This window comes from Mastigoproctus giganteus, chromosome 9 (assembly GCF_048544385.1).
Source record: "Mastigoproctus giganteus isolate SK-2022 chromosome 9, ASM4854438v1, whole genome shotgun sequence".
NCBI classification, from domain to species: domain Eukaryota; kingdom Metazoa; phylum Arthropoda; class Arachnida; order Uropygi; family Thelyphonidae; genus Mastigoproctus; species Mastigoproctus giganteus.
Genome location: NC_143583.1, coordinates 68,149,238 through 68,165,146, shown reverse-complemented (window position 1 = coordinate 68,165,146; position 15,909 = coordinate 68,149,238). Strand labels below are relative to the sequence as shown.

At 40.0% G+C, this 15,909-nt stretch overlaps 1 protein-coding gene across 1 annotated transcript in view; it reads right to left on the bottom strand.

Annotated features, from left to right (window-relative positions):
• LOC150080417 (ras-related and estrogen-regulated growth inhibitor) overlaps positions 1-10,629 on the bottom strand; it is a 53,868-nt gene extending 43,239 nt beyond the window's left edge. Inside the window, exon 1 of the mRNA XM_090381566.1 lies at positions 10,542-10,629. Coding sequence (XP_090237692.1) covers positions 10,542-10,620 — 79 coding nt within the window. The 5' untranslated portion in view covers positions 10,621-10,629. The remainder of the gene's footprint in view (positions 1-10,541) is intronic.
• Positions 10,630-15,909: the final 5,280 nt, after the last annotated feature.

Below are 15,909 nucleotides of genomic sequence, written 5' to 3'. Positions count from 1 at the left end.
CATCGCTGGACAGTGCAGTGTCGAGCCAGTTTGGTGTGACATAAGCATTGGGAGATCAAAATTGAGGGTAGAAGTGTGCTATAGGCCTAATGACTCTGATGAGTGTAATAAGAAACTGTACAGAGAAATAGAGTGGGCCAGTAAATCATGGAGTCTTATTATGGGGGATTTTAATTTCCCAGATATTGACTGGAATTTGGGGGCTGGTCACTCACACACTAGCAAGGCTTTTGTGGATTTATTGGATGATTGTTTTCTACATCAGCATGTTCGGGAGGCAACTAGAGGGAGTAATACTCTTGATTTGATTATCAGCAGTGATTCTTCATGCATTAAGAATCTGCAGATAAATGAACCACTAGGTGGCAGTGATCACAGTGTTCTGAAGTGGGAGTTACTCAAAGAGGTAACTACCATTAGGGGTAAAGGGAAGGGTTATTGCTTTCGTAAAGGCGACTACGGTGGACTGAGACAGAATTTAAATTCTATACAGTGGGATCAACTGATGATGTTACCAACAGCAAATTCAAAATGGGAAGCATTCAAAGAACTTATCTTGGAAGCTACTAGGCTTTACATACCAACTAAGAAATATTGTTCAAGGTTTAGGCCTAAATGTATGTCAGATGAACTAATGAGGCATATGGCAGAGAAGAAAAATGCATGGGATACATACAAATTAACACGTGACACAGAAGCCTATGATAGATACGAGTTGATCTGTAACCAAGTTACGAAGGAGGTTAGGCAGGCGAAGGCAGATTACGAGAAATCCTTGGCAAAGGATGTGAAAAAAACAGCAAAGAGTTCTTTACTTATGTAAACTCTAGAAGGAAGGGGATGAATCAGATTGGTCCACTTGATATCGGTGGGTCAACTGTTGATGATCCTGCTCAGGTAGCTAACAAACTAAATGAATATTTTGCATCGACATTCACACATGAGGAGTTATTCAGCGAGGGGAATGCCAGAGGTGTATTCAAATCTGGCAGTAAGCTAGAGAATCTTGTAATAACTGAGAGTAAAGTGGAGGAGAAATTGTTGAAGATAAACATAAGAAAGGCACCCGGGGTGGATGGAATCTATCCAGTTATATTAAAGGAGGCAGCAATGGAAGTAAGCAAACCCTTAGCCATAATTATGAGAGCTTTCTTGGACTTAGGGGAGGTACCCATGGACTGGAGATGTGCAAATGTGACCCCAATTCACAAAGGAGGATCAAAAGCTGACGCAAGTAATTATAGACCTGTTAGTTTAACTTCTGTTCCAGGAAAATTAATGGAGGCACTGGTTAAAGAAGCACTGCAGGTTCATCTAGACAAGACTTCAGTTATAGCTCAGACACAGCATGGTTTTGTTAAGGGGAAGTCTTGCCTGACCAATTTGATTTGATACTATGATGCACTCACAAAAGAACTGGATGCAGGGAATAACTTTGATATTATATACTTGGATCTTAGAAAGGCTTTTGATACTGTAGCACATGGAAGACTGCTGCACAAATTGGAGCAGTGTGGCATTGGAGGCAAATTGCTGCTATGGATAAAGGGGTGGTTGAGGGGGAGAAGACAGAGAGTGGTAATCAATGGACACTGCTCATCGTGGACTAATGTTATTAGTGGAGTCCCTCAGGGTTCAGTATTGGGTCCTTTATTGTTTTCTGTATTTATAAATGATATTGATGATGGTATATCAAGCTTAATGTCCAAGTTTGCAGATGATACGAAGGTTGGCAGGGTTGTCAAGGACACTACTGACACTATGGTGCTGCAACAGGATCTGGAAAGGTTGAGTAGATGGGCTGAGAGGTGGCAAATGAAGTTTAACATTGACAAATGTAAAGTACTACACATGGGAAACAGCAACCCCAGGGCAACGTATCAACTCTGTGGTACTACACTGGCAGTGGTAGAGAATGGAAGGGACCTGGGGGTGGTTATGCAGGCAGATATGAAGTTCTCTGAGCAGTGCAGACGGGCTGCAAGAGTAGCTCATGTTGTATTGTCAATGATATATAGGAATTTTTCTAGCAGGGATAAGGAGGTGATTATTCCCTTGTATAAGGCAATGGTCAGGCCACACCTAGAGTACTGTATACAGGCCTGGAGACCTCATTTAAAGAAGGATGTAGAGTTGCTGGAACGAGTACAGAGAAGGGCAACAAGATTAATGAATGAAACAAAGGGGTGCTCTTACGAAGAAAGGCTTAAGTTTTGCAAATTACAGTGTCTGGAGACTAGGCACCAGCGAGGTGATCTGATAGAGGTGTATAAAGGATTGAATGGTTTGAGCATGCTCAATGCTGATGGGATTCTTCCTCTTGCTCAGTATAATCACCTGAGTGGGCATAAATTCAAATTCAGGAAAGGTAGATGTGCGGAAATTTGCCTTTAGCCAGCGGGTGGTTGGTAGGTGGAACAGACTTCCATCCCTTGTCGTGGAAGTTGATAGCCTAAATAAATTTAAGGCTCAGCTGGACAGGTATTTCGAACGAACAGAGGGGTGAAGTGGAAGAGGTTATTTTTTATTTATTTATTTTACTTTAATTTTTTTGGCTGATGCTGCATAAGCTTGCTTTCTTGCATCAAATGCCTCTACTAATGTTAATGCTAATGCTAATGCTATGTTGATATAAAATATTTTTATTGTCTACATATGAGGAACTCAATCCTGAAGTTATGCCATGTATTTTTGAGACACCCTGTATAGAACGTAGAATATACACTGCCCTACCATTAATATCCGAACACTTTAACCTTTAGACAAAAAAGAGCTCTTATTGTGTCATTTAATATTTTGTGCTGAAACCTTTTACTTTTATGACGGCCTTCGATCTTCGCGGCATACTCTCAACCAGCTTTTTATAAACGTCAGGTGATATGTTCCTCCACTCGGCCTTTAACGCAGCCTTGTTCTTTGGGTGATGTCGACGTGCACGTACTCGACGATCTAAAACACCCCAAAGATGCTCGATAGGGTTCAGATCAGCAGTCTAGGCAATCCAACTGGCCAATCCAACTTTTCCACACCCATGTCCTCAAACCACCGTGTTACGACTCGAGCAGTATGGCATGGCACATTGTCTTGCTGATACAGGTATGGACTTTCCCTGAAGTATTGCCATAATGTTAGAAGTGCATAATTGGAAGTCCAGGTTGTCCTGGTATTGCGCAGCATTCATTTTTTTTTTCGATAACGACTAATGGGCCTAAGCCAAACCATGAAAGGACCCTATACCATGACACTGCCTCCACCAAACTTCATTGTTGGGAGGATTCAATCAGGAAGGAACTGTTTCCCTGGCATTCGCCACACCCAGGAACAGCCGCCAGACTGGTAGAGTGCGAACCTCGACTCGTCTGTCCATAGTACTGTTTTTCCACTTCTCTACAGTCCAGGATTCGCCATCCCTACACCATGTTAATCGGCGTCTAGCACTTGTTGACGTGATCAATTCTGTTGAACGTGTCATCTTGCATGCCCACTTTTGCAATTGTCTGTTCGAAGCCCAGTGTGCATATTTATAGCAGGTTCTGTGATGTGTTGCATGCATAGGACCTGTTTCCCCATCCGTGGAGGGGTGTCCAGATATTAATGGTAGGGCAGTGTATATAAAATACGACAAAACTAGCCTACCAAAAGTCAGGAAGTACTGTCAAATGATTTCTGTTAAGCTAGCTTAAGTTTATTTCGTAAAGTGTTTCTTAAATATTTGAAATTTTTTTTGTTTGTCAGTATTGGGTATAACCAGATTTTGATTTATTCATGAAATATTTGTGGTCAGGCGGGGGACATGCACCTCCCTAATAGTACAGTAATTACACACACTGGTCAAAAAAAATACGAACCCTTGTATTAAGACAGTCACATTCAAAAGAATGCAAATAAATGCAAAGAAAAATGTGACGTGGGTTGATGACGTGTTGCCTAGTTGAGTATAAAGCCTGCACAGGCTGTTCGACTTCAGTAAACTGAAGCCAGAATGGGCCTAAGTCAAACAATGCACACTCACATCATTTAAGCGTGATCCATGAGACTTTCAAAAAGATCTTATCGTGGATGCATGTTTAGCAGGAGCGACGATTCAAGAAGCTAACGACATAACTGGTTTCTTAAAAGCATCCATCTCAAAGGGTTTTAATGACTGGAAAGCAAGCGGTTCTTCCACATATGAGAGGCGTAAATGTGGCAGAAAAACAATACTTAAAGAGTGAAGCCATTTCCCTAAAGAGGACTGCGTGGAAAAATAGAACATCCATGTGCAACAAATTCGACCAGGCCCCAATTGGGAACTGCCCTATTTCAACGCAATCCATGCGCAAGGAATTGGAGAAATTAGATATTGGCAGTCGCCAGCCTATTCGGAAGCCGCTTGTTTCAGAGAAACACTAAAAAAATCCGCATGCAGTGGACAGCGGAACAATGAAAGAAAGTCATGTGATCTGACGGATCAGGATACAATTTGTTTTTCACTGATGGCAGGCAGAGTGTGTGGCGAGAATCTCACGAAGCGGTGGACTCTGCTTGCCTTGTTAAGACAACTCAAGCAGCTGGAGGTAGCATTATGGTATAGGGAATATTTTATTGGCACGAACTGGGTCTGTTGATACCGATGGAAGATCGGATGTCATTCAGGAAGTACCTGAATTGTATATCAGATCTACTGCACTCTGCAGGTTAGATTTTATCAAGATGGTGATGGCCATTTTATGGATGACAATGCAACAGTGAATCGTGACCGAATCGTGCAAGAATGGTTTGGAGAACATAACACGGATTTCCACTATTTCCCTGGCCCCCACATTTACTTGATCTCAATCCTATTGGAAACGTATGGGATATGCTGGCGAGAGCTATTCGGCAACGAAGTTCTCTTCCATAAATTTTGTCGCAGCTGCGCGATATTTTGCTGAATGAATGGTCACAATTAGACCAAAACACACAAAAAATACCTTATAGAATCCAACTCGTGCACTTGCTGTTATTAGAAACAAAGGCCGTCAGACTGGATACTGAATCAAGGTTCGTATTTTTTTTTTGGCCAGTGTGTGTCATCGTCCTCCGCAGACCGAATGAAAAATACCGTGCTGCCTCATATCCCTAATTGCGTTGGCGCTCGCGTAACACACACACACACACACACACACACACACACACACACACACACACACACACACACACACGGACACGACACGACAGGCGTGTGGATGGATTTCTTTTTTATGAAACCCTAAACGTGAAAGGTATCAGGACCCATGGTACTTAGTACCGTGCGTAGGTTGAAGACAGAGAAGACAGAATATAATTGTTGTTATATTACATTTCAATTTCTGTGTATATTGCAGATTTCAATAAATAAATTAAAAACATAAGAAGAAGGGATAAATCAGAAAAAGGAAAAAGTTAGCCCTGTGATCTTGGAGTTGGAGACTGAATGGATTCTGACTCTTTTCAGCAGGTGTTCGAATTGATTTGGAAGAGAGTGGAAGAATTACATATACCAATTTAGAAGAACAATGCCCACAGAAGTGGGAATTGGTCTACTAAATTTTAGAAAAGGCAAGTAGCAGAAACCAAATCTATGAGATAGAGAGTAGAGAGAGACTTTGTAAGAGACGGGTCATTAGTTTAACTGACTGTCCTCTTTTGGATGGAGTCTAAAAGCCTGAAAGAGGTTATGGGGGGTACCACCCTAGATGTGGGAGCAATATTCCATGGTAGAGCAGTATTTGAGATTTGTACCAGAGTGAGTAGTTGTTTAGATGAAAAGTAATGCTGGGAGCAAAAAAGAAAACCTAGCATTGTCGATGTGTAGGAAACAATATTTTGAGGTGCTTTTGCCAAGAGAGAGATTAGATGTCAGGGTAATCCCTAATATTAACATAATCTTATGTAGGATGTGATATGTCATCTTATCTAGGAATCGGAGTGTCATTGAAGATGAGCAGAGGAGAAGTAGATTGTTTTTGGAGAAATCAGACAGGACTGAGTTTTAGAGGGACTGAAATTAACTAAGTTTTTTCCGCCCTTTTGGAGAATTACGTGATCAGTATTTAAGGATATCGGTGGTGGATATCCAAGACGTTCAGACTATTTTGCACAGAATGAAGTTTCTCAAACTGAAAAGCAGTGCATTAATATTAGAAAAACTATGAATAGGATTTCTAGCCAGCGAAGAGAAGCACACCAGCATTAATAAGTCAGAACGCCGCCTACTGTTACCTGTAGTGGGCGTTAAAAAAGAAAACTGGATATTCAGTTGCAAAAAATAGTCGGCAATCCATAAGACGGAAACTTGTTTAGAAGACCTTTATGCCAAACACGATCGAAGCAATTGGACAAGAAGAAATGGCTGGATATGAGAAAATTTCCAAGCAGATAAAACCTGTGGAATAAAGAGTGAAAAAAGTCGACAGAACGTGAGCAAGCTCAGGGACACAGTGGAGAAATGCTGTTTAGTAGGATTTTAGAGCATCAGAGACCAAGACCATATTGCTCCATGTATACTGTCTGTAAATTGTGTGTGTTCTTAAGCCGATTTTCTGTTTTGTTGGACGAAAAACCCGAGTTTCGGAGAAAAAACTATGCTGCATCCCCTGAAACCGACTAACTCAGTCACATTGTGAAAAAAAGCCCATAAAAATTCTTTCTGTCATCGATGGGACTCGAACTCAGGTCTTTTCCATCCAGTGTAGAGAAGACGGCAATCCAACCAGTTGTGTGATACCACGAGAGCGTGAAAAAAAGCCACTAGGATCTGGAGCTTTCTTGGAATCAAGATTTTCAGAATTCTTATGACATCCTTCTGTCGGAAGACCACGTAAGGTATTAAGCGATATGTCTGGTATGGAAGGAGGTGATTTACTAAGATTGTCAAGGAGGCAAGAGGATCATCAGATTTTAACAGATGTGGATGTATAAAATAACAGAAGTTATGGCAAGTTGCTTTAGCCAGAGACCAGAATGCTGGACTAGCATTGGGACAAGAAGCAAGTTTTCTGCTGTTCAAAATCGAGTTTGGACTGATTAATAATTATTTTACAAGTATTGTGAGCTTCAGTTTGGGCAGAAATTGAAGCCTGAATTTGGATAAAGCCAGTTGCAGTATACTACATCGTTATCTTGAACAGACTTAGTACATTTGTTGGAAAACCAATTTAGGTAAAGGAAGAGCTTTTAGGGTTGAATGCCGAATAAAGAATTTCATCCCTACAAGAATAGGAGAGAGGGTGCTTAGTTGTTGTAGGGTTTTTAGGTGCATCCACAACTTAAGCCATATTGCGCCATCATCATCATCATCAGCCATTTTCAATCCACTGCAGGATGAAGGCCTCTCCAGCAACTTTCCAGTTCCTTCTGTTTTGAGCACTGGCCATCCATTTACTACTCAAAAACTCATGAATTTCATCTATCCATCTCCGCCTTTGTCTTCCAGGTTTTCTTCTAGCCCCTCTTGGGTACCATTCTGTTATTTTCTTAGTCCATCTGTCATCATGTCTTCGAGCTATGTGTCCTGCCCAAAGACCATTTTAGTTCTTTAGTTTTGATAGAATGTCCTTTACTTGAGTTTGCTGCCTAATCCATGTGTTTCTCTTCTTATCTAACAGTCTGATTCCCAATATAATTCGTTCCATTCTTCGCTGTGTAGTTCTTAGCTTCTCTTCCATTCTTTTGGTGAGTGCCCAAGTTTCACTCTCCATAAGTCAAGGTGGGGAGTATACATTGATTCATTATTTTACGTTTTCAGACAAACTGGGATATTGCTCTTCAGTATGTGGCTATATTTCCTGAATGCTATCCATCCAAAATTTATTCTTCTCTTGACTTCAGCCATTTATCATTATTACAGCTAATAACTTGTCCCAGATAAGTATATGACTCCACCTTTTCAATTACTGCTCCTTCAATCATTATTTCCCTTTCCGTGGCATACTTGTTCATCATTACTTTTGTTTTATCCATATTCATCTTTAAGTCCAAAATCCTTACTAACTGTGCATAATTGATTAAGATTTTCCTCTAATTCTTTGGGATCGTGGCTTATGACCACAATGTCATCTGCAAATCGTAAATGGTTTAGGTACTCTCCGTTCACATTGACTCCTTTCTGCGACCAGTCTAATTTTTTGAAAGCTTCCTCAAGGGCAGCAGTAAACAGCTTCGGAGATATTGTGTCTCCTTGTCGAACTCCTTTCTCGATTTTAAATTTGCTACTGTCTTTGTCTAGTCTAATAAAGGATGTAGCACTCTCATATATTTTTTTCAAAATCATAATATGTGGAGTATCTATGCCTTGTCTTTCCAGTGCCCGAAACATTGCCTTATGCTGTATGGAGTCAAATGCCTTTTCATAATCCACAAATGCCAGGCATAATGGTGTTTTATATTCATTTGCTTTCTCCATTAGCTGTGATATTACGTGAAGGTGATCCATAGTTGAGAATCCTGTCCTAAAGCCAGCTTGCTCTTTCGGTTGATTCTCATCAAGTATTCTTTCTAATCTGTTAGTAATGACCCTTGTGAACAACTTGTAGATGTGGGATAACAAGCTAATTGGTCTATAATTTCCAATTTCTGATTTATCTCCTTTCTTATGCAGCAAAAGTATGATTGCATTATTCCACTGCTTAGGCACCACACCTTTTCTAATGCACTTTGTGAAGAGCCTTGCCAGTTTTTGTGTTATGTCTCTTCCTCCCAATTTTAACAACTCTACAGTAACTTCATCTTCCCCCGGGGCTTTCCGATTCTTCATTTTCTTCAATGCATGTTCTACCTCATCAGGAAGAATATCGGGTATGTCGTATGTGTTGCTACTTTGCAATCCATGTTCCCCACTGCTGGTATCATTCCCTCGCTCCTTGTATAATTCTCTATAGTAGTCTTCTGCTATTTGAATTATGCCTTCTCTGCTGTTTATAAGTACACCATCGCTATTCTTCAGTTTCAGTATCATTTGTCTTTCTGTATTACTGCTCATGGCTGCTGATTTAAATCCTTTGTTTTCCCTTAATGCTTGTTCTACTTTTCTTGTGTTAAATCTTCTTATGTCCTCTCTGAGTCTCTTTCTAATGGCTTTGCATAACTCAGTATACTCAATTTTCTCCCTGTCAGTGTTTTTCTTGCTCTTCATTTGTCGTCTTTGGTTCATCATGACAAGTGTTTCTTGTCTAATTTTTTCTTCTTTGGATTTCTGTTTCCCTATAGGTTTCTTGGGCTTTATCACTTTCAGAAAGTTGTAATATTCCTCGTCGATATCTTGGTCCTGAGCAGTCTGCAGAAGCTCAAACTTGTTCTTAAGTTCCAGTACATACTGCTTTTTCTCCTCCTCTGTTATTTCGAAGACCTTTGTATTATTTACTCGAGTCAGTTTTTTCCTTTCCTTTCCCTCGTCTATATCAAGTCTACATCTTACCATTCTGTGATCACTTCCAACATTTACCTTATTCAGGACGGTAACATCATTCACAATATATCTTCTGTTAGTGAGGATGAAGTCGATTTCATTAGTTGTTAATCCATTTGGACTCTTCCATGTCCACTTTCTGTTCACCCTTTTCTTGAAAAAAGTGTTCATTACTGACAGTCCTTGAGATTCTGCAAATTCCACAAGTCTTTCACCTCTTTTATTTCTTTCACCAATTCCAAAATTTCCTATAGTTCCTCTTTCTGCGCTGTTTTGCCTTTTTCCAACCTTAGCATTGAAGTCCCCCATAATAATAGTGTAGTGGGTTTTCTGCTCATCTAGAAGACTCTCAATTTCAGTGTACATTTCTTCAACCTCTTCATCATCATGGCTCGATGTTGGTGCATAAATCATTATAATCTTTAGCTTGTACCTCTTAGAAATCTTGAGTATTAGTCTTGACACCCTTGGTGATGTACTTTTGATTTCCAAAATGTTGTTTTTTAAATCTTTATGGACCAGAAACCCAACTCCACCTTCACTCCTTTCACTGTTTCCATTGGTGTACAGCAGATTTCCACTTGATAGACTTATAAGTGACTCATTTCTTCTTCTTGTTTCAGCCAAACCGATGATATTCCAATTCACATTTTCTAATTCCTTTTCCAGCTCTAATATCCTGTCTTCACCGATGAGTGATCGTACGTTATAACAGGCCAAGTTCAATTTCCGTGCATGGCAGCCTGGTCGTACCCAGAGATTCTTAGCACCCTCTGCTTCCACTCTGATCCTCTCGCTGCCGTAAGAGGGAGAGTGAAAGCTGCTGGGGACTGAGGGCCATTTGTATTGTTGTGCTCTCATTGCGCCATATATGACTGTAAATATAATATATACGGCCATATATAATCTGACTGTAAATTCCGTGTGTTTGGAGATACCGGGAGAAAAAGCCATGCTACCCTCGCCTGAGACCTCAGCCATATTGTGAAAAATGCTCATAAAGAAATTAATACTTTTAATTTCTTCCTTTAAATTGATTATTATCGGGTTGTTTTGACTGTTTGTGAAATTTATACATGCAATATTCCGCAATATATAATTATAAGAATTCCTTTTTTAGAACTAATGATTTTACCTGATTTTCCAACTCCACTGAGACCTAAGACCAGAACCCTTAGTGGCTTGCGTACACATTGTGACAGCTTGCAGAGCATTGACTTGGAGCAGGTCCGTCGTAATGGGGTAAACAACATTGACGAGTTTGGTGAACCATTTTCTGACACCGGACTTTGCATACTTGGAATGGTAGTTGCGTACTTGTAACCTAGAAAATAAATGTTATCAACTGTGAACGAAAATACTTTGCTTTCCTGACAGAAACAAATTCACATAACATAACTTTAGCAAATTCATATCACAGTACTTAGCAGGTACTTTGCATCCAGTTGGTTTTAATGCGCAAGAGCGACCGAAGCATTTACATAACAGAAGAGTTTGAAATAGTGGCAGTCGGATATATTCAATAACTGTTTGATGGATTGCTTGCTCAAAAATGTGTCATCAATAAAGGAACGGCACACTTTTTGGCATAAGCAACACCGTATAGATGATTGTGAATCTTTCCTATATTCTGGAAGTCTTAAAGCTACGGGGCATCGCTTTAATCCCATCAAATTGATGTCCCGAGAGTCATTGTAAGATTCTGACATTATTGACTTGGAGTAGGATCCCTCGAACAATAAACTGAAATTAAACTAAGAGTGTGTCGTTTTCCTTTTTACTCTCACTAGATGGCAACGTCCCCTAACGTCACACAGGAGAAACTGTAGAGACTGCAACATTTTGAATGCTGTACGAGTGCAAGCACGTAACTTGCAATCACGTGACTGCCCTGGATAATATTTTATTGCAGAAATGCCTTCAGGACTAGCTAGTTTGTCGTACTGCGTTTCTCCTATGAAAGTAAGAAATAATTTTAAGAACAAAAAGTTGCGCAGTCCAGTGCGCACGGCTTGCCTCTGATTTACATGCAAATATAATCCAGGGAAGTTTTATCCTAGAGCACTCTTCACGTCCGTCCGCATGAGTGACTTTAAGCATCCAAGCAGTTCTCACTATAAAGTGACTGGATGGATAAGTGATGTTCTTATGCGTGCCAGTTCACATCACGGCACATACGAAGCTACCTTTTCACGAGAGATATGCCGCATTAAAATGGCTCTCTTTAAGGCATTCCTGATCTATCCAGCTACAATTTCATTTGGCTCATTTCCTTTTCCATCTTTTACAGGTAGTTAACCTTCTTCTGTCAGCACATTTTTGTACTTCTTTACAGAATTCACCTTACTTAGAACACACTTAAACCTTTTACGCCTTTTTTACACCTTAAACCTTTTAATTTTAGGAGAACTTTTGCAGTTCCCTTAAAATTAAAAACTCGTATCCTCTCTTTTTTCATACTCATTACATGGAAGAACAATCTTGTACGGCACTTTTCCATGCTCGAGCATATTCTTCTTATTCGCTGCTGTCTGATCTTCTGTGTAGTCTAGTTCTTGTGTATTTACAAAATTACCAACATTCTCCTTAGATTTTTAAAAAATCCCAACGTTCGCCTCTATTATTAAATGTACTGATAGAGCCTCCAGCTCTGAAAATTCTCACGATGTCTTAAACCGCAGACGCATAAATAATTAATCCAAAGATCCTCCTTTTGTCGAAAACAATCGTTGAGAATTCTCCTTTGAGTGCCAAGGAGCAGACCATAGGGATTTAAGTGTCGTAGAGAGCAAAAATATCGGATCATTCTCCAATCACTTTTCACATCACTGTTTACTGCTTCCGTTGCTTCTCCGAGTAACTTTATATCCAGTTTGTGGTCCCTGAGTTTAAATTTAATCCGGGAGTAGTAGCTTGGGAGAAAACGTATTCCATCGCAGGAACTTTTGTTTACCAACTCTTGTGTGGCTTCCCCACAGTCCTACTGTACGCGTAAATGTCAAATCCATTTATTACTGATTTACCGATTATTCTGCACAAAGTTTTCTTCAAATATGTTCATTTTTTGGTAGACGTTCTCTCACGCTACTACTTTGTTGGTATAAAATTTCGTGCATTCTCTAGTTGTGAATTTTGTGATTAACTAGAAATTACGAACAAAAATCGGCGTAAAAATGAATAATTGCAAGGTGAAGTTGTTCCAATACGACAGAAAGATATTCACTGGAGGTAATACGATCTTGTAACAGTATGAGCGAACCCAGTTCGTTCATACAGAACATGCCCTATACCACCTTCAACTGAATGGTGGACACGAGACAGCTTGAATTCATGGCTTTATAAGGTTCACTTACACTTTTTTCCCTACAACTGGTGCACCAAAGTGTAAATAGAGACTCGCCAGACTATATGATCTCTTTTACTGTTCTACAGTCCAGTCCATTCTTGGTGTTGCCGAGTCAGATCTTTCCATTTTTGCAGAAAGAAGCACACACAATTACCAAATCCATCTTTTTCAACTCCCGCCGCATAGCTCAGTTGGAAACAAGTCTTTCTTTCTTTGCCTAAATTGAATTTTTCAGTTATTTGCTGCACATTGAGCCTTCTAATCTGACGCATAATCCGCTTTAAATTCCTGCGATCTCGTTCTTGGAGTTTCTGCCTCATTTCTTACTTTTATAGCTGCACTTGCCTTTCGTCTTCTTGGGAACCTTGGGAATATTTCTCTAACCATTCAGACAATTTTTGCACTGTGGATGGTTACGTTGTCGTCTTGAAAGAATCCATAGTAATTCGGGTAAAAATTAATCGTTGTCATCTTGAAAGAATCCATAGTAATTCGGGTAAAAATTAATAACCTACAGGGTGAAGTTGTAACCTTGTTTCTGTAAACAAGACCAGTTCCACTCGTACACATTTCAGATATTTGCTTTCGACCCACAGAGATATCCTTTGATTTCTCAATCGGGACTCCTGCTAAAAGTGCTCTAACGAAAGCACCTCTCTGAAAACTGGAAAGATTACTTGTCTTCCCAATGACCAGATCGAGTACGAAGTCTCAGGTACAGTATTTACCTGATACCATAGAACTTGTGATCCATACCATAGACACTATGTGATAACTTACATTTGCATACCGTACGTTTAATTATCTTATTCTAAAGAAATAGACAGACAGACATCCATGAGGGAGATCAAAAATCTAAATGGCGGGTCACTAATATATGGTATCCCTTGTCAATATCTTTCTACCCTTGTCGAACTTCCCTTTTAAAATGTGGCTGTCTCCGAGTCCTCGTATTTGTTAAAATTAATACCTCTCTCCGTCTAAGCAACATCCTTTCAAGTTTTTCCCCCTTAAACTACTTTCTGTCTAAAGCATCCCCACCAGATCATTTTGCACTATACCTCCGATTGCGAGAAATATTTTATCCGAGTTCGAAGGCGCTAACGTTCTTCCCGTGCTTTACCAGAGACTGATGAAGCCATTTACTTTCTGTAAACAAGACCCTTAGCTCGGCTATCACCAGCAGTTTTCAAAGCTGAAAGTGGACGCGCCTTTGTTTGCTTGTCTTTCTCATTCATAGCTGGATGTATAGAAAGTGGAAGTGAACCCATCGGTTCTTTTCTATCTCACAAATACGCCTTCTATCCACCTCCTATCCATCATGCTGCTTAGTAGAGAAATATAACTGGCCTCGGGATCACTAGCTGTCCTACATTCAAGGGATGTACAGACACGTGCTGCTGTTCTCAGATTCTGCACGCACAGAAAGGCTTCTATTTTAATACAGTCACGAAGCATGCTTTGTGTGCGTTCTTAACTAGTATTTTTTTAAGGTGTCGGAATAAAGTGTGGCCAAAAGCAGTCTTTCCCAACCTTTAACTGGTCGTGCGTAATCAAATTGTCCGTCGGAACTGTTGTCATGACAACGATTCCAACCAACTAATGATTCCCTTCTAACAGAGGTAGACTCTGTCACAATTGTACAATTTCCGCTTTAACAAAGCTCACAGTTTCTCTATTTCTCTTGTTGGGTGTGCTAATTTAAATATTTAAGGTAAGACTCAAACAAACAGGTATCGTAATTACATTAAACGCATTGTGGTTGTGTGGAAGCGAAGTTAAACTTTCGAAACTCGAGGGAGCTGATATATGTCATTCGAGTTAGCTGTGGATCAATCGCGTGTGTGGCTAGTTGGTAAAATAAAATAAACTAGCGGGCATGAAATAAGAGTACGTGATCGATATTGATACAACGCATTCATTGTATTGTGATTTAAATCTGTGGGAACGACAAATTCGCTATTTTTTAGAATTAATATTAGTATTTAAATGGCATAAATGATATAAGGAAACGAATCTATTCTGCATTTGCCAAAAACACAAAAACAAAACAAAAAAACTAATAGTGCCTGTCCAATTCTTCCTTGAGTTTTTCAACTCTCCATCTCGACTACCCTTTCAGGAAACTTATTCCAATGTTTCCTAAAATAAACTTCATAAGATTACAGTTGTGGCTTCTGGTTCTTATCTGACTCACCAGTGAGAATGTTTCTCCCTGATTCATTAGTAATCTCCCTCAGGGACTTGTACACTTCAATCAAATCCCCCTTAAAGGGCTAGTTGCTAAGCTCTGAAAAACCACATCTTCCAAGCCGCTCTCATAGGGACAATCATTGGCACTCTTCACCAATCTAAATCTTCCCTCCTCTTTGCACCTTCTCCAGAAGTTCTACATCTTTTTTTTATATTTGGCCTTCAGACCAGGATACGATATTCCAAATGTGGTAGCACCATCGTTTTACAGGAAACGATAGTGACCTCTCTCTCTCTTTCTCTCTCTACCTGCAAAATTCCGACAAATCATAAATAGAAGAACGCCGTAGCCGAATGGTCAGGAGCGAGGGTGCATAAGTACAAGTGCCTTAAGTGACCGGGGTTCAAGCCCGTGACTGCTAAATACAGTGCTGTTCCTTGTATCATCTCTATCTAGTGAACCTCTGACCGTGTGGTCGTCCCGTAGCATAAGCAGAAAATTTATTTAGTATATTCAAAGCAACCACCATTTAGTACATTCAAAAATTTCCCGGAATTCCACGGTGGTATTTAAATTATTTGCGTTAGGGCCGCAAAGTTTCATGGGGCGTTGACGTTGACCTTGGTGCGCACGAATGTCAAGTGGGAACTGGCTTGACTACTCCACTCGTGTGTCACAAATGATCGATTGCTGAGTGTCGCAGTTTGAACACGGAGCTTACATCAAGTTCTTCTTTTTAAACTTGGGAAAAGCGCTACAGAGATGCTGCAAGCATTATGGAGATGATGCTTTGAAAAAAAAAAACAGCAGTTTAATGTTTAAAAACGGACAGGAAACACTGGAAGACGAACCTCGTAGTGGATGCCCTTCGACGAAACAACGTCTTGAGATTGACGATCTTTGAGATTACTCATGAAGTTGGACTGTCTGTAGGATTAGCACACAACCTGAGGCAAAATTTAG